The sequence below is a fragment of the Triturus cristatus genome, chromosome 11 (assembly GCF_964204655.1).
Source record: "Triturus cristatus chromosome 11, aTriCri1.1, whole genome shotgun sequence".
Taxonomy (NCBI): domain Eukaryota; kingdom Metazoa; phylum Chordata; class Amphibia; order Caudata; family Salamandridae; genus Triturus; species Triturus cristatus.
In genome coordinates this window covers 363878780-363902595 of record NC_140594.1, presented here as the reverse complement: position 1 = coordinate 363902595, position 23816 = coordinate 363878780, and the positions used below count along the sequence as shown (strand labels likewise).

The 23816-nt window shown below is 47.9% G+C and overlaps 1 protein-coding gene across 1 annotated transcript in view; it reads right to left on the bottom strand.

Annotated features, from left to right (window-relative positions):
* The window catches only part of LOC146784184 (uncharacterized), a 739190-nt gene that overhangs the window by 148228 nt on the left and 567146 nt on the right, over positions 1 to 23816 (bottom strand). The window contains exon 24 of the mRNA XM_085632912.1: positions 22010 to 22148. Coding sequence (XP_085489038.1) covers positions 22010 to 22148 — 139 coding nt within the window. The remainder of the gene's footprint in view (positions 1 to 22009; positions 22149 to 23816) is intronic.

Genomic DNA, 23816 nt, shown 5'->3' with positions numbered 1-23816 from the left:
CTATAGGTGTTTCTCCCTTAACCCCAGTCAGGAAGCCCCCCCTTGCTGTGGAGACTAACGAGCCCCGCTGCCGGAGGAGGACCTCAAGTCTATGAAGTAAGCTGGGCCTTGGAGGGGCGGGGAGTCCGGATTTTGACTAAGGAGACGGGAGCGCTGAAGTATCCTTACGGGAGACTAAACTCTGGGGAGTACAGATCTCCAGTGCTGAGAACAACCGTCTCCAGTCTAGTAAAAACAGGGACTTAAAAATACGGCTAGAACGTAATGGTTTCGCCCCTATGCCACATGAAGACTACAGGTGAATTGTTTGAAGGGTCCCCCTTGGTTGCCAGCAACAAGCAACCTCCAGCTGAATACCTCATAGGCAGAGATTGGATCGGGTTGGCAGGATAGGGGTCAGGAGGTTTAGCTGTGAGGGGAATGTTTAGAGGAGTCTAAATGTGCTTTTGGAAATGTGGTTTGAAACTCACCATGTAGAAATGTAACTAGGTCTCCAGATTCAAGGCGGGAGGAGAAGCTCAGAGGGTGTTTTAGAGACTATTCTATGAACTGTATTGTTGGAATATTAATGTCATTTTAAATGCATGTGAAATGTCGATTTCTGTCATGCGGAACTGAGAATTCCTGTAACGTAAGAAAAGTGGAAGAATTCTAGTAAACGTTAGAATATATTCAGTGTAGTGTCCTTTTTGAGGGGTGTCACGCTAGATTGCGGACTGAGGAGGATGCAAGCACGAAACGCCATGTTGAGAAGAACGCCTGTTAACGTAAGTCATGCTACCCCTAGGACATAGGTCCAACAAGTTGGTGCTCAGCGGTGGGATTACTTATTCAGTGCTTGCATCCGCTTAGTGGCAGTTTGGCGCGCATCACCATCTACACTGGATTGTTTTAACTGGAGTTTTCTCCAGATTGTTTTCCTAATTGGAGGTTTTTAAAATTGTCCTGTGTATATTTCCTTTCTTGGGAAAGTCTTCCCGAGTGAAGTTCTTGTTGACCGTGTTGGGGTCCCATCTGGTAGGATGGAATTTGAATTGGGTAGGCTGGAAGAATATACGGTGGCCCAATTGAAGGAATTCTGCCAGGAGAGGGAGGTATTCTTTAAGCAGGGGGGCGAAGAAAACAGAGCTCCAAGCAAGCTTAAGAGCCTGGGTTATGGCCCACCCTAGCGGGAAACGGGAGGAGGAACCAGGACTAGACCCCCTGGAAGAACCGGAAGTCCTTTTTCCCCCTGGGAGCGGCAACATGGACGTCGGGTCTAGGGCCCCATCCAGAGCGGGTAGTAGCGCCTCAGGGGGGAGCCTGTCCTCTGCTGATCTAGTTGACCGGAGGGAGGAGAGACAGTTCAGAATGGATCTGGTCCGGTTGGAAAAGGAGAGGGAGGAGAGGAGGTTCCTCCATGAGCTCCACTTAAAGGAGTTAGAGCTCAAAGCCCTTCAACTTGGAACCCCCAGCAGTCCTAATGGTGGCAGCATACCGAGAGAAATCCCGAGAGAGTCCAGGCCTTACCTGCCCAAAGATGTAGTCGCCAGCTATGGTGTCGGGGATGACATCGTAAAATGGCTGGCTGCCTATGAGGTCTCTCTAAGACCCCATGGGGTCCCCGAAGCCCAGTGGGGGGGTGGCCTATATAGGTATATGCCTCCGGTGGGGAGGGATGCCTTGCTAGCATTAGAACAGCAAGACCAGACCAAGTACCCCGTCATGAAGGTAGCCCTAGTGAGGAAATTTGGGCTGACCCCTGAAAAATTCAGGCAGAGGTTTCGGGGCAGTCAGAAGTTGGCCACCCAGAATTGGGTGGACTTCTTGGACTATGCCAAGAAGGCCTTAGAGGGCTGGGTGCAGGGCAGTGAGGTCAAGGACTATGAGGGACTGTATAATCTAATTTTAAAGGAGCACCTCCTCGAGAAAAGTTTTCCGGAGCTGCGTCAGCACCTGGTAGACAGCAAGCTAACTAATCCCAGGAAGCTTGCAGAGGAGGCGGATATCTGGGTGAGTACCCGGGTATCCTCAAAAGGGACTGGAGGGAATTTCCAAGGAGCTGGACAGGGCGCCCCCCAGAAGAAAGAGGGGGGAGATAAAAAGAGGGAGTTCTCTAAAGGCCCCCAAAAGAGTTCACCAGGGAAGGGAGTAGGGTTCCCTCCTAAGGTTGGCCCCCACAAACCCCCTTATCCTGACCGTGGTCAGCAGCCTAGGGTTGTCCGATGTTATGAGTGTGGTGAGGTTGGGCACTATAAGGGGGATGCCAAGTGTCCCAAGAGACCATTGGAGGAAAGACCCCTGGGGTGGTGAGTGTAGTGCTCGGGGAGGAGTTGCCCCTAGATAAGGGAGGTGAGTGGGCAGGGCTAACCCTAGTGTCCTTAGGGGATTGTGAGATGGTTCCTAAGACCCAGATGCCCTCGAATACTACTAAGTACAGGCAATGGGTCACCATCAATGCCCAGAGAGTGGAGGCTCTGAGGGATACAGGAGCCAGCATGACTATGGTAAGGAGTCAGCTGGTGTCCCCAGAGCAGGTGGTTCCCCATGTAGTCCACCCGGTTGTGATGGCTGACAACCGAGAGGGTCACTATCCGGTGGCCCAGATTCCCTTTGAGTGGGGAGGGGTTGCGGGTCCTCTACGAGTTGCGATAAGCCCTGCCATGCCGGTCGACTGCCTGTTGGGAAACGACCTTGAACACTCGGCGTGGAAGGAGGTTGAGTTCAGGGCCCACATGGAAATGTCGGGGACCCCTGAGTGGACGTGTGCCCACACTCGGTCCGGGACTACCCGTAGAGGGGATTCACAGAGGTTGGAGCTTGGGACAAAGGCCCAACCAGCTGCCGGAAAGGGTAAACGGGGACGGGGGAAGCCTGCCCCGGCATCTGACCCTCCAAAGGTGGATGGGGCAACTGAAGTGGTCCCGGAGTCTACGGAGGGGAATGTAACTTCCCTGGAGGGCCTATCGACCCCTGCAGATTGGCAGGTGGAGGGAGGACCTACTAGGGAAGAGTTTTGTCGGGCCCAGAAGGAGTGCCCTACCCTTGAGGGTTTACGGCGGCAGGCTGAAGCCCAGGCAGCGGGTAACGATTCGGGGAACTTCCACATATACTGGGAAGATGGACTCCTTTATAGCGAACCCAAGGCTCCGGTGCATGGTTCATCCCGGGCCTTGGTAGTTCCCCAGCGTTACCGAGCCTTCCTATTGGGAGTGGCTCACGAAATACCCTTGGCAGGACACTTGGGACAAGATAAGACCTTTGCTCGACTTGTCCCTCATTTCTACTGGCTTCAGATGAGGGTTACGTCCGATACTTTTTGTAGGACGTGTGTAACCTGCCAAGCTAGTGGGAAAACAGGGGTGAAGCTGAAGGCTCCCCTGGAACCACTGCCGGTCGTTGGTACCCCCTTTGAAAGGGTGGGCATCGACATTGTCGGGCCATTGGATCCACCAACGTCTGCCGGTCACAGGTTTATCCTGGTTCTGGTGGATCATGCCACACGGTACCCAGAGGCTATCCCTCTGAGGACCATTACCGCACCTGCGGTGGCACGGGCCCTTATGGGAATTTTTACCCGGATGGGATTCCCCAAGGAAGTGGTGTCGGACAGAGGTACCAACTTCATATCGGCCTATATGCGGGCTATGTGGAAAGAGTGTGGAGTCACTTACCGGTTCTCCACTCCTTACCACCCCCAGACCAATGGTCTGGTGGAGAGATTTATCAAAACCTTAAAGGGCATGATCCGGAGTCTGCCCGAGAGCCTGCGGAGGAAATGGGATGTCCTCCTACCTTGTTTGCTGTTTTCTTACAGGGAGGTACCACAGAAGGGAGTGGGCTTCAGCCCCTTCGAGCTGTTGTATGGGCACCCTGTGCGTGGACCCCTCAGCCTGGTGAAGGATGGATGGGAAAAGACTCCCAGAAAACTTCCCCCGGATGTGGTGAGCTACATGCTGGCCTTTCGTAGCCAAATGGCTAAGTTGTGGAAGCAAGCTTCTGAGAACCTAGAAGCCAGCCAAATGGTCATGAAGGAATGGTATGACCGAAACGCTCACCCGGTGGAGCTGGAGCCTGGCCAGAAGGTGTGGGTGATGGAGCCTGGAGAGCTTAGCGCCCTCCAGGATCGCTGGTCGGGCCCCTTTGAGGTGGTTGAGAAGAAGGGCAAGGTTACCTACGTGGTAGATCTTAAGACCCCCAGGCAGCCCCATCGGGTGCTCCATGTCAACCGCCTCAAGCCTCACCAAGAGAGACCCGAAGTCACGTTAATGATGGTGACTGATGGGTCAGAGGAAGAGGAAAGTGAACCTCTTCCTGATCTGTTTGCGTCCCAAGAGAAGGATGGGTCGGTGGAGGGAGTGATCCTTTCACCGTCTCTAACTCCTGAACAACGGAAGGACTGTCGCCAAGTACTGGAGCAGTTTGCTTCCTTATTCTCCCTTATCCCGGGAAGGACTCATCTGTGTACCCATGACATGGACACAGGGGACAGCCCACCTGTGAAGTCTAAGTCCTACCGACTGTCGGATAAGGTGAAGGCTAGCATCCATGGGGAAGTTACCAAGATGCTAGAGCTAGGAGTGATTGAGCCTTCAAGTAGTCCCTGGTCCAGTCCGGTGGTACTGGTACCCAAAGCTGCCCCACCGGGCACTACCCCAGAACTCCGGTTCTGTGTGGATTACAGGGGACTGAATTCAGTGACTAAGACAGATGCTCATCTTATCCCGAGGGCGGATGAGCTCATTGACCGGTTGGGAGCTGCCCAATATCTTAGTACCTTTGACCTTACATCCGGGTACTGGCAGATTTCCCTGATGGATGGAGCCAAGGAAAGGTCAGCCTTCTCCACCCCTGAGGGTCACTACCAGTTCTGTGTGATGCCCTTCGGGCTCAAGAACGCCCCTGCTACGTTCCAGCGGTTGGTGAACCAGGTCCTCTCTGGAATGGAAGCCTTCTCGGTTGCGTACCTGGATGACATCGCTGTCTTCAGCCGCAGCTGGGAAGACCACCTGTGTCATCTCCAGGCCGTTCTTCAGGCTTTGCAGCAGGCAGGTCTGACGATCAAAGCCAGTAAGTGCCAGATCGGGCGGGGGTCGGTAGTGTACCTCGGTCACTTGGTGGGTCGGGGTAAGGTGCAACCCCTCCAGGCCAAGATCGAAACCATCATGGCCTGGGAGCCCCCCAAGACTCAGACGGAGGTCCGGGCCTTCTTGGGCCTCACTGGTTACTACAGACGCTTTGTCAAGGGGTACGGTACCATCGTTGCCCCCTTGACTGAGCTCACTTCCAAAAAGCACCCTCGACGGGTAATCTGGACCGAGGGATGTCAACAAGCTTTTGACACCTTGAAAAAGGCCATGTGTGCTGCACCTGTTCTCAGGGCCCCTGACTTCGCCAAGGAGTTCATTGTCCAGACAGATGCGTCGGAGCACGGTATCGGGGCAGTGCTGTCGCAACTCAATGACGAGGGTCTAGACCAACCGGTGGTTTTCCTGTCCAGGAGACTACTCCCCCGGGAACAGAGGTGGAGTGCAATTGAGAGGGAGGCTTTTGCTGTGGTGTGGGCTCTGAAGAAGCTGCGGCCATACCTGTTTGGCTCGCACTTCCTAGTTCAGACAGACCACCGGCCCCTCAGGTGGCTGATGCAAATGAGGGGTGAGAATCCCAAGCTATTGAGGTGGTCCATTTCCCTACAGGGAATGGACTTTAGGGTGGAACATCGCCCAGGAGTGGACCACGCCAATGCTGACGGTCTATCCAGGTATTTCCGCCTTAGTGAAGAGGACTCCCAAGGGGTTGGGTAGCTCTCCCCACTTTCAGCTGGGGGGGGACGCGTGTTAGACCTGTCAGCCCTTTGGCAGTTCCCCCCTCATATTTATTATTTTTTTTGTCCCTTTTCCCCTTCTCATTTTTTTTTCCTGTCTACCAAACTTTTTGGGTGCTGGTGTAGAGGTTCTGGGTGCCTCATCCTCACCACCTGCGGAAAAGGCGCAAGGTGCTTCACTGAGGTAAATAGATGAGGAAGGTGGGATTCACAAAATGGTGGCTCCAACTGTCACCTCAGCAACCGGGCCATGACTGCCATGGGAGGTTCCGGAACCTTCTGGACCCCTCTGGCAAGTCAAGCCCAAGGTGATAAATAGAGGTGGCAGGAGGGCGGCCATTTTAGAATCAAGTTGGGCTGTGGAGTAGTCAGGAGTGAGGCACCTGAGTGGAGAGGTGGTTGCGCTGGACTGGGAGTGGACAGATCCTAGGGTCTGCGCGAATCCCCTACTTAGCTGACACCACCCTCTACCATTTGACCAGTCCCTGAACTCAGCCAACGACCCTGGGAGGCATTGTTTCCTGGTCAAGGGTCCCTAGCGTAATCTGAAAGCCTGAAGAGGAATCACGGGGAAGAATTGCCGTTGGGACTGCCTTGACCTCCATGGTTGTCATTTGGGAATCTGACCTCCCCCAGTGGCGATAACGACGGCACACCATCGTGGGCTTTAGGGCAGGGAGTTGTGCCAAATACTTCCCGGGCTAGTGGATCTGCTCATCTGGTTTGCTGTGAGCCATGCCCCCTTAATCTCTGCCTACAGGCACTGGCCCCTATCTAAGATCCTCACCTCCGTGGCTCCGAGGCGTGGGGCTATCTACAAGTCCCCGGTGGAGGCCTGAGAGAGCCGTAAAGTCTGGTGGGGTGCTGGGACTCTCCGGTGTGGCCTGCATCCATCGCGCATATCAGCTGTGAGGAGAGCTGTCAACGCGCCGATCATCTGTCTGGAGAAGCTACGGCCAGGAAGCCGAGTCGGGGCTGGCCTGGAAGCTGACGCCCGGGTCACGTGAGCCGGGCCATCAAGGAAGTGCCGCCCCTCCCAGCAGCCGTGAGACGAGGCCGCACCCCCCACGAGTCGCGCTGCGTTCGGCAGCGGCGGAAGTGCCTGACGGAGTCAGGGCTGCGCTCCCGCAAGTCGCGCTGCGGTCGGCAGTGGCGGGAGCGCCTGACAGAGTGAGAGAAGCCGGGAAGTGCCCAAGGAGAATTTGATCGGTGAAGCTCACCTCACGGGAAATCCCTTGAGGGTGGGGGTAGTCTATAGGTGTTTCTCCCTTAACCCCAGTCAGGAAGCCCCCCCTTGCTGTGGAGACTAACGAGCCCCGCTGCCGGAGGAGGACCTCAAGTCTATGAAGTAAGCTGGGCCTTGGAGGGGCGGGGAGTCCGGATTTTGACTAAGGGGACGGGAGCGCTGAAGTATCCTTACGGGAGACTAAACTCTGGGGAGTACAGATCTCCAGTGCTGAGAACAACCGTCTCCAGTCTAGTAAAAACAGGGACTTAAAGATACGGCTAGAACGTAATGGTTTCGCCCCTATGCCACATGTAGACTACAGGTGAATTGTTTGAAGGGTCCCCCTTGGTTGCCAGCAACAAGCAACCTCCAGCTGAATACCTCATAGGCAGAGATTGGATCGGGTTGGCAGGATAGGAGTCAGGAGGTTTAGCTGTGAGGGGAATGTTTAGAGGAGTCTAAATGTGCTTTTGGAAATGTGGTTTGAAACTCACCATGTAGAAATGTAACTAGGTCTCCAGATTCAAGGCGGGAGGAGAAGCTCAGAGGGTGTTTTAGAGACTATTCTATGAACTGTATTGTTGGAATATTAATGTCATTTTAAATGCATGTGAAATGTCGATTTCTGTCATGCGGAACTGAGAATTCCTGTAACGTAAGAAAAGTGGAAGAATTCTAGTAAACGTTAGAATATATTCAGTGTAGTGTCCTTTTTGAGTGGTGTCACGCTAGATTGCGGACTGAGGAGGATGCAAGCACGAAACGCCATGTTGAGAAGAACGCCTGTTAACGTAAGTCATGCTACCCCTAGGACATAGGTCCAACAGACATGATTTTGTGAACCGAAAAGTTGTTCGATCACTTGGTTGACGCTGCAAGATAGAAGCATAGTTCTGCCTCAACTGGAACAAACCAAGGCCAAGCGCTTCAGTACAGTGTCAAGACCCGACCTCAGTCAAGGCCAGGATGGATTTGACTCGAAATTGGACAGGACAATAGGAGTGGGGGCATTCTCTGGCACAGGTGGTATTGGAGTCAGCGTCGACTGTCACAGAGACTGGTGTGGATTTTGGCACCGGATTTGAAGTCGGCTATGGTGTTAGAGCAAAACCTGAGGCAGGCTCTGGTGGCACAGATGGCACCAGGAGCCAATACGCCAGTGGTATACCGACTGGAGGCCTCCATGGATACTTGCGGCCCAAAGGCTAGAGGGAGCCAAAAGGGTGCTAAAAATTTGTAACATGGTCTCTCTATAGGCCTCAGGGTATCACGATGTTGCAGACTGACCCGGATCCTTGGTGAGCACTGGGATCAGCTGCTGTAAGAAAGTGGCTCTGTATATACTGTTCCTAAGTAGGTACAGTGTGCACAGAGTCCACAGTCCCCAGAGGTTTTGCAGAGGCGAAAGTTAGATATAACCTTACTCTCTAAAGTGGTAGTTTGGTCGAGCAGTAAGGCAGTATCAGAGGACAGTGTAAAGCATTTGCTGTACACACTCTGTCAGCAAATGGTCTCACAAACTCAAGTACTGAACTCTAGGCCAATGGTTTGTATATAAACATATATAGTTGTTTTATTTTAGAACAATCAATAGGTATCAAAATATACTTTCTCAGAATGAGATGCTTTAGTTAAATACTTTTAATAGGCAATAGACTTTTGAATGCAATAGTTACAGTTGTTGCAATAGGCAACACAATTCAAACACAATTATAACATTGAGCTCAATGGGAATTTCTAAGTAAATGCAATTAATTACTTTTAGGATTACTTTTCTAACCACAGGACTGGATCCTGGATTCAGTCCTGGGACATTTCCTGTAAACAGTTGAAATAAATCGTTTTTGTTACACAGGCAATTTTTAAGGAATATTTGTAAGTTTCAAAAATCGACACTTGGAAGAGTTTCTGGCAAAAACCAGGCAATGTTATCCTATGGAGGAAAATCAAGTTATAGCTAAGTACGGTTGTAATTATTTTTCAGGGTCAGTGCTGGGCACCAAGATCCAGTACTGGGATCTCTCCTGATAGCATGTGAGTAATTTCGTTTTCGTTGATCGGCTGATTTTTAGTGAATATTTTAAAGTTTCAAAACTCGACACTTAGAAGAATTTCCAAGTGAAACCAGTCAATGTTACCCTATGGAAGAAAGGTGAGTTATCGGCTTTTGGGTAAGTATTCGACTGGCAGAGTTATGGTTCTGGACATAGACTCAGGGGTCTCCCAGGGTCAGGTAGGTACAGTTGTTACACCCTCAGCGACACAGGGGCAGCCGGGAGCAGAGAGAGTTAGGCCCAATGTTATCCTTTGGGGCAGGGGGCCTTTGGTTGGTGGCTGCTGGGCTCCTGGTCACTTACTCAGGGCAAGTGGGGAAGAAAAATAGGACTGAGGTTGCACTCCCAGGGGCACTCGGGCGGCTGGGTGCAGGGTGCTTTTGAGCCGTCGGGCGCTCAATGGATTTCAATGGAGAAGCTCAGTGACGAACAAAAGCTGCAAGCTCGGGGACGAAGATTCTTCAGGTGCTACCACCACTTCGAGAGGTAAGTTGGGAAGCTGTAGGTTAGGTAGGCACCCAGGAGCTGGGCACAGGGGGCTTCAGGGCGCCGGGTGCAGGGGTGTCTTTTTGCGTGGGGAAATCTTACCCTCAGCTGGTCGCGGTTGGAGGGGTCCCTGGTTCTGAGGCTGCAGGCATCGTCAGGATCATCGAGGTGGGTCCTTGGGTGCTGGACTCTGGGTCACAGTCCCCGGGGGGATGTCCTCGTGGTCTTTGTCCATTCCGGCACAGGCCAGGCTTGGCGGGTGCAGAGTGTGCAGCAGTCGCGGTTCCCGGTTGGCACCAGGAGCTTGTTACTTGCTTTGAGCAGAACCACTGCTCGTGGGAGTCCCAGTCTTCTTAGAGTCACAAGGCAGTCAGGTCCTCCGGGGTTTTTGAGGTTGCTGACCACTGGAGACGCCGGGTTTTAGCAGGAGCAGGTTCGAGGGTTGACAGGCCTGTAGGGCTGGGGCCAAATCAGTTGGTGTCTTCCTCTTGTTAGCAGCTGCACGGCAGGTCTTCTTGCTTCTTGTTCTTCTTGCTTGTTTCGGATTTGGGATCCGAGGAAGGAAGGTTCAGGGTGCCCCTAAATACTAAATTTAGGGGCATTACAGGTAGGTAAAGGGCAGGGACCAATGGGTCTCTTCCCTGGGGTGGGTACACCCCCTATCCTGCCACTCTCCTGTGGGAGGAGGACAGTAGCCTAATCCTGATTGGGCAGGGCTCCCCATCTTCAAGATGGCGAGAGCCCGGAGATGTGCTTCACCTCGCCTCCCCCACCTGAGGGGTGAGGTTGGCAGAGTCTGGCACACACCCTTTCCTCCCTTGGGGTTTCCCGCCAGTCTTCCCGCCAGAGTGGGGGTCAGAACCGGTAGGGGCCAGTTGCTGAGTACAGCAAGTGGCCTGGAGAAGCTCACTAAGACGGCATGCCTTTGAAGCTTACCCCGCCCATCCTGGGGAGGAGACCTAGCACCTTGCCCAGGATGTGAATTATTGCAGGCCCAGGAGAGCGGATGGCTCTCTACCCAGGGGTCCAGCAACATGTCGGCTGTGTGGCAGCCTAGGCAGCCCCTCAGACAAGACGTGGATAGTAGGTTAGGTTCAGGGGGCAACTCTAAGTTGCCCTCTGTCGTGCATTGTACATTAAATCCCACACTGGCATCAGTGCAGGTTTAATGTATTGAGAAGTTTGATACCAAACTTCTCAGTCTTCAGTCTTGCCATCATAGTGCTGTGGAGTTCGTGTTGACGACCTCCCAGGACCATATACTCTTAGTGGCAGCACTGCACTTACAGTGCCCAGGAATGGACCTGGGTACTGTAGGGGCACAGGGCTCATGCACCTGTACCCACACCACTGGCATAGGGCACCCAGCTAGAGGGGTGACTGAGGTATGCCAGGGCAGTGTGTGTTGTGGGCATGGCACACAGGGATGTGTGCCATGTCGACTCTCTGTTTTGTTCTGCACCAAGACACTCAGCCTGCAAAGGCAGTGTGTGTGTGTCAGGGTACAGGGCCTCTAAGGGTGGCACAATAAGTGCTGCAGCCCTTAGGGGCCTTCTCTGGTCACAAGGCCCTGGGTACCTACCAGGGGCTGACATGTGGCCAGAGATGCCAATTGGGTTTAGGCTTCATGCAGTTTTTAGGGAAGGAACACAGGCCCTGGGTACCTGATTGGCAGGAGTCCAGGGCATACTCAGTCAAAGTACATCAGCAATTCAGCAAAAAGTGGGGGCATACCATGCAAGAAAGATGGCACTTTTTCACAGTTGCGCAATCGTCTCTTCGGCAGGTGACCAAAACAGCGAGGCACCCTAACATCATTGCAGCTTCTCAGGCTGAGAGTGGCAGGACTGGGACGAATTCCGCTTTGACTTCTTGCCTTTGATTTGGACTTACTGAAGACTTGGACCTCAATAATGACCTGTTGTGGGAACAGGTTCGTACCCTTGACTTTGAACAGGTGGGTGTCGGGGGGCTTCCAAGGCTTCTTCCGGAGTTTTGCGACACACAGCTTTGCTTTGCATTCCCAGATTGACTTCATGTTAATAAGAAATGTAGTCTTGCTCCTAGTGCAAATAGAGAAATGATCGCAACCAATGGAACACGCCTATGGGTAAAAACATTTACTTTGAAGGAATTAGAGACAACATGAACATGCTTGATTCTGTTTCTTATGATTAACGGAATTAACTCATTCAGTATGTAATCACAGTAAACAAAGACTGTCAACATGAGATATTAACATGAAAAGGGTGATTTTGTGACATAATGTGTTCCTGACACATTGCAGCCGTTGGATGGGACTACGGCCCGCCTGATCTAGTCTTCCTTTCTAGCACACACAGAGCAGTTACCGCTTGGACACGCTACATAATTCTCCGCGATTGTCCCCAGCCCTTGGCTCAAATTCCTCCAGCCACCCCAGGGCAGTCGCCATCCCTCCTAGATACTTAGTCCTGATGAAGACCCACCGTGACCACCTATTGGGGCACTTATAGGGTTGAAACGTCGACGCTTACTCCAGGTCCAGACCTACCAAGACTCCACTTAACGCAAGAAGGAGTGATTGGTGTTAAAGCATTATCTGGCCTATCCCTCCTCTGTATATAGAAACCACAATCATCCTGTATATACTGCACAATTGTACAGCACTGAGCACTTATGCCACAAAGTCACCCTTTTCATGTTGCGATCATTTCTCTATTTGCACTAGGAGCAAGACTAAATAACGTACTTTCTACCCGACAGAACCACTTGTTGTTTTATTTATACTTACCCAGGTTCTGAGGGACACAGGGTTACCCCATTTTTGTTAAATCATGTTAATAAGGGCGCACTTGTTACAAGACTTGGAGTTTTGCACCCAGCCGAAGCAACACACACAGTCCTTGCAGGGATCTGTGACACACAGCTGTTTGCGACAGTCTGTACAAGGCATACGCCCTGTAGCTGTAGAAGGGAGGTAGTGCCTTTGCAACTGGAAAAATATTTCAACTGAGGAGGAAAAAGTTGGGAGCGAGCTCCAGAGGCAAAGAAAGAAAGGGACTGACATCAGAGCGCAGAGCCGGTGCTTATATGTGGCTCTGCCTGTCATTTCATGCGTGGAACGAAGTCGGTACAGACCCGCACAATGCAACCTACTGGAGCACAGGAGCGATGCTGTTGAATCTTCTGGATCCAGTTTTACCCTGAGGATATGCTAAAGGTGAAGTATCTACAGTTACAAATATTCCTCAGAATCAGTCTTTTTGTTGAAAAGGTGAGCTCCATCAAAGGGCATGTCCATCAATTTTAGGCCAGAGTAGAGCGTTTGTTTTGTTGCCTCCAGCCCATGGCACACATCTTCAGCTGAATGGTCACTAATGTGGTTGGGAAGTTCCGGTTCAACCATTTACACCATCTCTCATATGTAGTGAAATTGCAGGCTAAAAGGGAAGCTGCATTTGTGAAGGGAAGGGCTAGGCTCTCCAGAGAGAGTTCTTCTTCCCCATTGCATCAATACTCTTTTACTCACTATTGGCAGAGTAGAGGTAAATGAGTCAGAGATCTGCTTTAGGCAAGAGGAAGTCTGAACAAGAGTCTCTTCTGTGAGAGCTGCCAAGAATTTTGGGCCCTCAATGCTGGGAAATGATTCAGAAGCTGGTTTGTTAGATGCAACCAAGATAATGTCCACCAGCACTTTCATTCGTTCATTCATTATCTTTATTCGGTTTGCACATGGAAAACCATAAAAGTACACAGTAAAAACAGTAAAATTAATATAATAACATTTAAAAGAGTCTCATGCCTTGGTACCCACTTCCAATGGCTTAACAAACATTTAAATGTAAAAACATAGGCTCTTTAAACCTAAAAACAAAAATCTACTTAATGGTATGCCTTGTTAATGCTAAAAATAACCTGGTGCAACCCTCACATATTCAGGTAAGTTCATTTCAGGATAGCTTGATAATACAACTATAAAAGTGAGAAAGAGACATAAAACATAAACTTAAGAAAACACATTCAAAATTGTTAAATATTAAAATAGTGCCTTGCACAAAACCAAATCTTAATACTCTACATACAAAAAACGAGTAAAATACATAATTCATTTCAGAATAACAACCCATAAAGAGACTATCAGCATCACATATTTTAAGAACAGTGCATAGTTCTACTTGATCGAAAAGCAGCACAAGGAAAGCGAGTTACAGCAGCACATGTTTCTTCATCTGGGAGACATTGAAGAAAAAGATGAGCTTGGGCACAATGTCTCAAGTTTCTAGATCTTATTAATGTAACCAAGAAACCTTTGGTATATAATACATAGAATTTGCAGGAGAAGAGAAAGTGAGTCATAGACTGAGTGACATCATTGCCACACGGGCATATAATCACATCTAGGTTGGTCTGATACCCTAATGGAAAGCAAAGTAGATACTTTACTGTGTCAGCTCTAAACCTAAATAACAGAGAGCACTTCCAGGTCTTCCTGGGTTTCCATATACAACTGTCTGCTTTGACCTCCATATTCAGGGACAGACACTTTCCAATGGTTGTTTTCTGTGATTCCTCCTCAACCCTCTTGTCGTACAATTGTGCTAATAACAATGAGGATACCTGTCTTTTGTTGATAGATGTATATGAAGCAGTATCGGAAAAGGCCTGTGATAAACCGACCTCATCAAGTGAAGTTTTCACGTAGGACAACCATGGGATTGAAATGCCCTTGTTGCAGTTCAAGCAGTCACTAATTATGACCCTTGATAGCAGAGCATCATCCTTACGCCAAATAGAAAGCCACAGCATAGGCAGTTTAATACGTATAAAATCACTCAACTAAGTAAGCCCCAATTAACTTTGACAAATAAAATTCGATGAGTATGCTGGGACTGCTAATACTGTCATGCAGAAGTTATTTTTCTCCCTCTGTAATGACAAAAAGTCAGCAAAACCCCACACGCCTGCCCCATAAGAAGATATGGGGAGCATTGTGCTGTCTAGATTTGTAACACCTGGGCCAAAGGCCATCCCCTACAGAAGTGCAGTAGGCTAAGAAGTGAACCCTAGGATCTAGCCAGTTTTGCCCTATTTTGCTGGACATTTGGTACCCAAGATCCTGTCGTGCTAAAAGTTACCCCCAAATACGAAAACGTTTTTGTATTTTCTAAAACATGTTGACTAATTGTCATTCTGGGGTCCACAGATCTTTTAGTTCCACCCGTCATTATATAAGATTTACCAAAATTAGTTAAAAGATCCAAGTTTGACATGAACGCCACAAAAGTGTGCACTAACTTTGTTAGAGTTTTTGATGTGTGGGCCATTAGGACAGCATCATCTGCGTACAGAAGTGCGGAAAGTGGAGTGCCATTTATCTTTGGGATGTCTAGAGTGCTGGCTACCAATTGAGTGCTCAGGTTCGCGCTCCATGTCGAGTCTTGATAATATCTGACAGTTCCCTTTTTTGCCCATATCCTACCTTTGCTGAAGTATTGGATTAAAGCGCAGCCAGCATATGAATAAGATTCCCATCAAGTCCAATGTCTTGGAGATGCTGCCGGAGCTTGTTTTGATTTGCACAATCGAAGGCCATGGATAAATCCATGAACCCCAAAAACAAAGTGGACTGTGTGGCTACTGTGTACTTGCCAATTACCAAATTTAAGTTCAGCCTGAAAGTTGTATTGGCATGGATCCAGGATGTTCTTGTCACATACCCAATCCTGAATTATATTATGATTAATAACACGCCCAAAGATTTTAGTCGGTATATCAATGAGATCGCCTTTTTTAAAAATGGGAACTATGATGGAGTTCACCCAGGAACTTGGTATTGTAAAAGGCGTCATGCTACTAAAAACATTTGTCAACAAGGGAACCCATATGTCCACACTGCATTTTATTAGGTTGATGGAAACTCCATTGGGGCCTGGTGATTTGCCCCCCGCACTCTGTACAATCGCTGCTGTGACTTCATCAATGGTAAAAATGTGAGCTTTAAAAGAGATCTGGACCTGATTTGATAAAAAACAAAGTTTGGTTTGTGCCATTATCTGAGTATATTTTGGAGAAATGGGCCACTCATGCAACACTATCTATATGGCAGCAAATAGTAGTTGATGACTGATCAGGAGATCGCATACTTGTCACTGCTTTCCAAAATAAGTTGCTGTCCTTTGGGCCTTGTCAGATAAAACCTTCCACTGCTGAGTGATAACCTAATTTCTTCTGTGGGAGACCACAGTTTTATATTTTTTTCTCATGCGAGCCACTTCAGTGTGAACTCTTGGATTCTTACACAGGGTTCTACGTAATGATCGATTAGCAAGCGAGCAAGCATGATCAAACCACCAAGGACATTGCAGCTTGGGTTTATGGGGCTTGCTAACAGTTATTTTGATCTTCTCCCAAAAGCCTACAAAGGCACTAACTACCTTTCCCTGTTCCTCATGCTCTGCTAAGCAGCTCAACGCTAATGTGGTGTTCTTCGCAATGACCTGTTCCAAAAATTGCTTGGGGTCAGACAGTTTCCAACATACCCTCAAATTATCGGTGGATGGTCATATTTGGCTATAACCTGCTGCAAATGTAAAAGTCTTTCTGGCTGAGATGTCAAATACTGCTACAACAGGATTATGATCATCAAATTGGGTAGGTATGATGGAGCCATAGGTTAAACAATTTACCAGATTGCGGGAAACAAATAAATCTATGACCGTTGAGCAATTTCTTCCTCTAAACATTGGTATCCCTACACAGTCCCCCTACCAGCTATCTCCTAGACATTATGCATATCTGATGAATTGAGTAATGCCTCCAGCTCTTTGCCCTGTATGTCCCCTCCCACATCAGCCATTGTAATATTACCACTATTTTTCATTAAGATTTTGGCGTTAAGTCCTCCGCATTGTAGCCCCGCATTTATTCTTTTTTCCAGTAAGAAGGAGATGTAATCAAATACAGCTAGAATATTGTGGAAATCTTTATAATAAAAATTCACAAGATTTAACTCCAAATCCCCCTATATACTACTACTTGGAAGATTTACCCCTTTTCTTCAATAACCTCTATTCTACTTTTAAGTAGCAAGTTTGTCCAAATAGAAAGTCCCCTAGATGGTCTCCCAGATGTAGATGATACTGCAGGTTGAGAAAAACATGCAAAACCCTAGAAGACAGTAGGGGCAGTATCCCATGTTTCCTGGAATAAAAAAATATCGTACGCTTTTATAATCGATTGCCACTCTGGGAGTGAGATTTATTTATTTTTTTAAAGATTTTTTTATTGAATTGAAAAAACAAAAAAGTCACATTTCTTTCAAATGCATATTGTACAATACAGTTACATCATTTGTGCTTACAAAGGAATCAAAAGTAAATTAGTCATTTGCCACAATGCTATTCCCAACATTCTGTCTCATCTCCAACTCTTTGGTAGGTGATGTACACAAATCCAACTGGTATGTATTCTATCTGCTCCTATTTTTATCCCATTTCTTAGGGCAACCCCTTGCTTTGAACAGTTATTTTTCTGCTATCATGCACTTGTCTAACTCCTTAGCCCAATTCACGGCAATGGTTTCTCCACCACCCCCCCACTTCACTGCAATCGCCCGCTTCACTAATGTGTATCCCAGAGTAGCCATTTGTTGCTCCACCTCCGTTAGGTCTGTAGCGTCCCATATATTAAGGAGTCCTATTTGTGGTGTTAAAATAATCTCCTTTCCTAGTGCTCTCTGCATGTGGTTTGTGGCCTTTTAACATAGAGTTTGTATGTAGAGGCAATCTCAGATAGTGTGGTAAAAAGTGGCCTCCTGATTGCAGCTGCGGAGACACCGTGCGTCTTGTCTATTCCTTATTTTTGCTAAGGTGACCCTAGTAAGATAGGCTCTGTGCAGGATTTTCAGTTGAATAAGACGGAGCCTAAGAGGATTGGCTGCTTCTCTGGGAACATTAGTGCAGTTTGCCAGTCGTCATCTTCCATTTGCCCCACATCGGTCTACCACCTTTCTCGGAGAGTATAGAATGGATCCGGCAAATTGTTACATAACTTCCTATATGTTAACGATACAGCATTCTCCGACAAAGGTTCCGAAAGCAATCGGTCCTCCAGAGGGGATGGCTCTGGTATATGGTCCATATTGGGGAGTGCGGCATTAAGGGCATGATAAACCTGTAGATACCTAAAGACCTCCCCTTGAGCAAGTTCATATTTCTCCCCCAATTCTGCAAATGTTAATATCTTCCCTTTGTTTACTAAGTGGCCAATTGTCGAGATGCCAGCAGTGTCCCATCTATCAAAACCTGGCTGATAACAGAGTAATCCCAGCTTTTGAGTAGACCATAATGGAGTGGCTTGTGTCAGCACATCTGACCAGCCGAGCTGGCCATTAGCATGGCATCAGATCTCTACCGTGTGAGCCGTTGGTCCCAGAAATCGACCTTTCCGGACTTTCGAGTAGAGGGCTCCTAGGTAGCCCTCTCTGCCCATTTTGTATTTATCCAGCAAGTAAGCGGGATCCAACGGAGAACGATAAATCCAGTGATTTACCACAATCAACTGCGAAGCTCAGGAATATAGTCGCATATCTGGGAGTGCAATGCCACCATCGTACCAACCCTCCGTTAATGCTATTCGGGGTGCCTTCCCGTCCCATAGTAGGGTCCGAACCTCACTTTCTATGTTCTTGAAGTACGAGTCAGGGACCTTATGTGGGCAATTTTGGAGGATGTATAAAAAAACGGGGGAGAGCAGCTCGACCCAGTAAGGAGAGGGGCAGTGACCTCCAATGATTAACGTCATTACGCAATCTCTCCAGAGGGACTGCCAGGTTCATACCATAAAAAATCTGACAATCCGGAGTTATATAGATCCCAAGTTAGCGAAATCCTTCAGTAGCTACCTCCACTGCACATGGGAGAGAGATCTTTGAACGTATACTAGCAATATTCCAACTTAAAATAGATATTGGGCATGTGCTACTAGAAGCAGGAACAATATTAACCTCCTCAAAGCATGGTAAGTTCGGTGATAGTGTTAAAACATCGTGGGTCGACTCTGCCTGTTGTGGTGAAACAGCAATATTCAAACTTAAAGTAGATAGTGAGCATGAGCTACCCGAAACAGGAACAATATTAGCCTCCTCACAATATGGTAGATTCGGTAACAATAATAAAACATCGAGGGCCAACTCTGCATGTGGTGACAAAACTGCGGAAGCCTGAGAGTTCACAAACCCAGGCCTACCAGGCAAGGCGTCAGACTTAACTGGCCTGGGAACACCCTGTCAGTCAACCTCGTTGCAGTCAGCCAATGGTGAATATCTACTGCTGCGTGCTAAGCCCCACAGAAGATCTGAATAATAATCACAAGGGAGGGGATGAGGTATCATTTGGGGGTGTCTGTAAAAGAAGCACAATGGAAGTACAACAATGGTTGATTTAAAAAAAGGCTGTTGGGGTTTGTGGCACAGCAAGCTCTCCACAATACTGGACCGCCAAAACTTCACTACACTACAGTCACCAAATATGTTTTTTGGGACAATCCCAACCCAGCTTATTCATCTGACCATTGAAATATAATTTCCATCCAGCAGCTTAAAATTCCTGTTGGCCTCAAGCCAATGTATTACCTTGTTTTGAGCTTGTTCTCACGACTCTGATTGTCCATTCTTCAGCATGGGTACCCCAGTCATAACCAAAACGTAAGGCAAAGCCTTTCGTAGAGGGAGCGAAGTAATAGTGGTAGATTTTCCTTCCTGCGTTGTTAAATTGTTTGAATTGTTTGAAAGTGCGCTGGATCGCTGGCGCTGTGACAATGCATGATTATTTTCTAAAGGCCACCCCTCTCCTTGCTCATAGCAGCCTTGCTTGTGACAGCCATGCTGTCCTTTGTTAACCATGCACCATCTCGTGACTGTTGTTCGTTGTGTCTCTTGTGCTAAGTCCTGCCATGAGGATTTTACTAATTCCCTGGGGTCGCCAATTGCCTTGCCTCTACCTGGTATATTGCCCGAAGTAGTCACAGACATATCATTGGGTGCTGAACATGCTGAGGATATTGAGAGGGGTGATATTGCAGGGGGCTTCATCAATGATGTCAAACACTTTTCAATATGTGATAGTCACTCTTTTATGGGGGTTAAATGTTTTTCCAAGGATTCCAAATATGAACAAGACAGTGAGTCTATCGACAATGCCTCCACCCCCCTTCCATTTATCCTTTCAATCGAGTTTGACTTTGAACGAGTCTTGTAGTTAGGCACTCTCTCTCTTTTAACTACTGGTTCTGGGGTTAGAATGGGACTACTAACCACCTCGGCGTAGGTATTTGTATTAGAGGTGGGGGAGTCAAGTGAGTCTTCGATGTACCAATCAATGTTCTCTGTTGTGCTCCCCCTGAATTGAGTCTGGGTTCAGTTTCAGAACTGGGGGATGTGCATGATTTTGCTTGAACTGCTTACTTGACCAAGAGAGAGCCTTCGCTCAGTAAGGATGATTTCAGACCTTACCACCCCCTCTCCAGCATGGTATCAATACTAGTGGGTTTATGTGGCACTGCCGCCATACTCGTGCCTTTCTTCTTTCCCATTAAGATGAAAACTGAACAGAGAGTAATCTAGAGATGTATCACTCACCCTTAGCTGCTAGTCCTGGGAATTGCAAATGAAAGGTGGGGTGGCCCAGCCAACAACGGGAGGCCCAGGTGCAATATGTAGGCATCTCCGGGCGTGAACCAGGGAGTGTTGGTGGCTAATGCCAAAAGGACTGTTGGGGTCTGTGGTCTGCCCCGCCCTCCTGCTGCGGCAAGCTTCCTGTGCAGCGGGAGGCCAGGTGCAATATGTAGGCACCACCGGGCGAGAATCAGGGAGTGTCGGCGGCTCTTGCTGTAAAGGACTGTTGGGGCCTGTGGTCCGCCCCTCTCTCCTGCTGTGGCAAGGATCCACCAACACTTCATTATAGGAGTGCAAAATCTCTGAGGAATTGGGCCACCTTCTCCTCCACAGGCAAAGGCAGCCCAAGAACTTCAGCAGCCTTACACAAGGCACTGGTGAAAGAAGAAGTTGAATGACACTCCAGAGCCATCACCGGGGAGTGTCCAGGCCACTGGCATTCTTTATGGCTAGATAGTCACCAGCATCTTCCACATTGAGTGGAAGATGATGGCCCTCCTCTGTTATTAGCGGATTAATAATGTCAGCTGGCATTGGAATTGTGACAGGAGGTGCCAGATTGGGGTCCACCATCACCAGAGATGGAGCCGCTGGCAGAAGCCAGTTAGGGGGCCCAAGTGCTTCTTAGAGCTTGCAGGTGAACCAGAGGGAGACAACGTGGAATGGAAAAGGGTCAGCTTGGCCTGGAAGAAAGACGCAATCCTGGTGGGGTCAGCAATAGGGGCTGATAATTCCAAAGTTTAGCAAGGGTTCTGGGTCTGGAGACAGCCACCGGGCCAAACCTGCCACTAAAGGCATCTCCACCATTCCAGCTTCAAAGTGGACATGTGGGAATGTGGCCATCCCACTGAGAAGTAGCCAACCCATGAGGGAGAAGAATCCTTTTTGTGAAGTTTCTTATGCTTCTTCCTTGAGGACTGACTCCTCTTTACCCTTGGAAGTGGTCACATTGAGGATGTAGTGGTCGAGAGTGACGCAGAGAGGGATCTGGTGTGAAACCTAGATCTGGAATGAAGTCTCTTCTCCTGGTGCTTGTCTCGCACAACACTATGAAGAGCTTCTGCTCCTTCATGGCCTTAGTGTGCATAGGGACAAACTTCTCATATCACTTAAGAGTCATTTTTGTGCCCCATGTACCAGAGACAAACATTGTGTGGGTCAGAATCAACATCAGTCTGCTGCATCTCCGAAATGCTCAACTTTTCTGAAAACAATGTTGTGTGGAAAATCTTTCAAGGACAGCAACTAAGGATACGTTTAAGGACATGGAAATAAAGGAACTGGTGTCAGTGAGCAAGAGTGGCACCTGATGTGACTCTTTGATGTCATATCTGAGAGTGGACCCTGGATCAGAAACAGAGATTCGGTGCCACCAATTGATGCAGGAAAACTATTTCAAGTTTCCAGATCCAGTCGGACACCTGGAGGGATTTAAGTAAGGAGTCTATAGGAAGCAGTACCAATCAGAATACTACTTTAAAAAGTGTTTGTGGAACTCATTCAAAGAGGAAAATATATTCGTTATGTTTATGAATTTCTTAAGTGAATAACATCACAAGTACAGGTTATTTATGCATCTTAAAGGCATCACAGTAAAATAAGAAAGAGGCAGTAAAATAAACTGCATACATAATTGAGAAATCAAAATAGGGTAAATAAACAATAATACTACAAAGAAACTATACAAACAAAATTAGCATGATAAAAATTAGCTCATTACTGGCCACAAGAACAAAATGCAGCCAGATAAACAAAGACATTCATTTTCAAAGCACCTATATTACCTTCTCCCTCTGTATGTGAAGGACAGTGCGTTTCTGGGCCTCCACCTCTTGACGAAGTTCCTGGATGTACTGGTTCGTCTCCTCAGTCAGTCCATTCAAGATCTGCAGAGCATGGTTTGAAGAGAGGCGAGACGGACTCCTTGATAGGATGAAAAAACATGGGTTCCAGTGGTGGGCAATGTAGTGAACATTATCTCATGGGCATATTGAAAATGCATGCAATAGGCACAGTAGTATAACTTTCATAACGCTACAGAATTGTCAAAGCACAGAAACCCACTATTGAAATGATTTGGGGGCCGCATAGCTCAAAGAAGTCTATGTAAAACAGCCACTGAAATATTCTGTAAGAAGCTTTTAGTAAATTAGCATTTGGTTACTGTGTCTTTGAAGGTGACCACAAGCATTTCCAATAAGTCACATTAGAGTATTTATTTTCTCCTTTGTTAGTATGCAATTGCTCCCCTTCCATGTAGTACACAGTAGCATGAAAGCACTATGAGTGCCCGCACTGCCTCTGCACTATAGGTAAGGATTTGGAGACAACAAGGAACAAAAAAGTATGGAACCTTGGTTCCATCTACATATTCTCTGTCTCTGAAATAGCCCATTGGTTGGTGGAAACATTTTCTTACACCATGGTGTCAGTGGGCATTTCTTAAGTCCCTGGGTTTCGCACACGGGAAACAAAGTGCCACTCGATATGCGACTTGCTGAAACAGAAACACCGCTCTCTCGCCTGAACATTTTCTACACAAAATGTTTCAGCCCAGGGAGTATCAGAGGATTAAGGACCATAGGTAGAGGTGCTGAATCACCTATCTTCCAAACTAACCTTATGAATCCAGGAATTTGAGTAATATGTTGTAAATGTTGGAAGGAAAGCTATAGTGACCATCTTGCTAATCTTCTGCAAAAGCCCATCAGCAGAGTTGCCACTTTGTCTCTGGTGGATTTTGCTCTTATTGGTTTAGGCGACCCCTGAACATTTACTCCACAACACTATCCATATTTTGTATTTTGTAACCACTAAAAACCTAGAAGAACTTTCAGAAGTGAAAAATGTTATTTGCCCATCTTCTTTGTGTAAGACCTGAAAGCAAGGAGCCTTATTTTATTGGGCAGCGGGGGAGCCTTTCAGCAAGCTGGAGGGACTATTGCTTTGCCAAACCTGATGTTCCCTGTCCTGTTTAGAATAGAAGAGTGTAAATGGTGGTGGGGTGCCCGTGAATACTCCCAACGGCGCACAATCCTTATCTGCAGCCTGTTCGTCACAGGACTGCCACATTCAGTGCACCAGGAGATTTATCCTTCTGTAAGGCTTTCCTACTGACTCAGTGGTTGTCTGGGAAGATCAATAATGGTGCCCACATACAAGATGAAAAGTACAGAAATTTTACCCCATTTGAGGTTTATTTATTAGAAACAAAAATGAATAGCAATAGTGGCCTACTCAGCATAAATTTCTTTAAAAGTAGTTACGCCTTGTTTGCGAGAGCACTTTTGTCAGAAATGAACAGCGAGAGCAGTGATTCTATTTAATAGGGCAGGCGGTCTGCTGTGTACTCAGACAACATGGGGGTTCCTCTGCGCCCTGATGCCTGCCTGCCAGTGCTTAAATTAACCCCACAGTGACTAGTACAACTTTTGACTATATCGGAGCACGTCTCCATTGATGCACATTGATGCAAAGGAGAAAAGACAGCTGCCAACTTTATAAGCAGGAAAACATGAAAATCAGTTGATTGCTCAGGAAGTGGAGAAAGATATACTCCCAAATTCACCTTGCCCATTGAAAACATTGTTT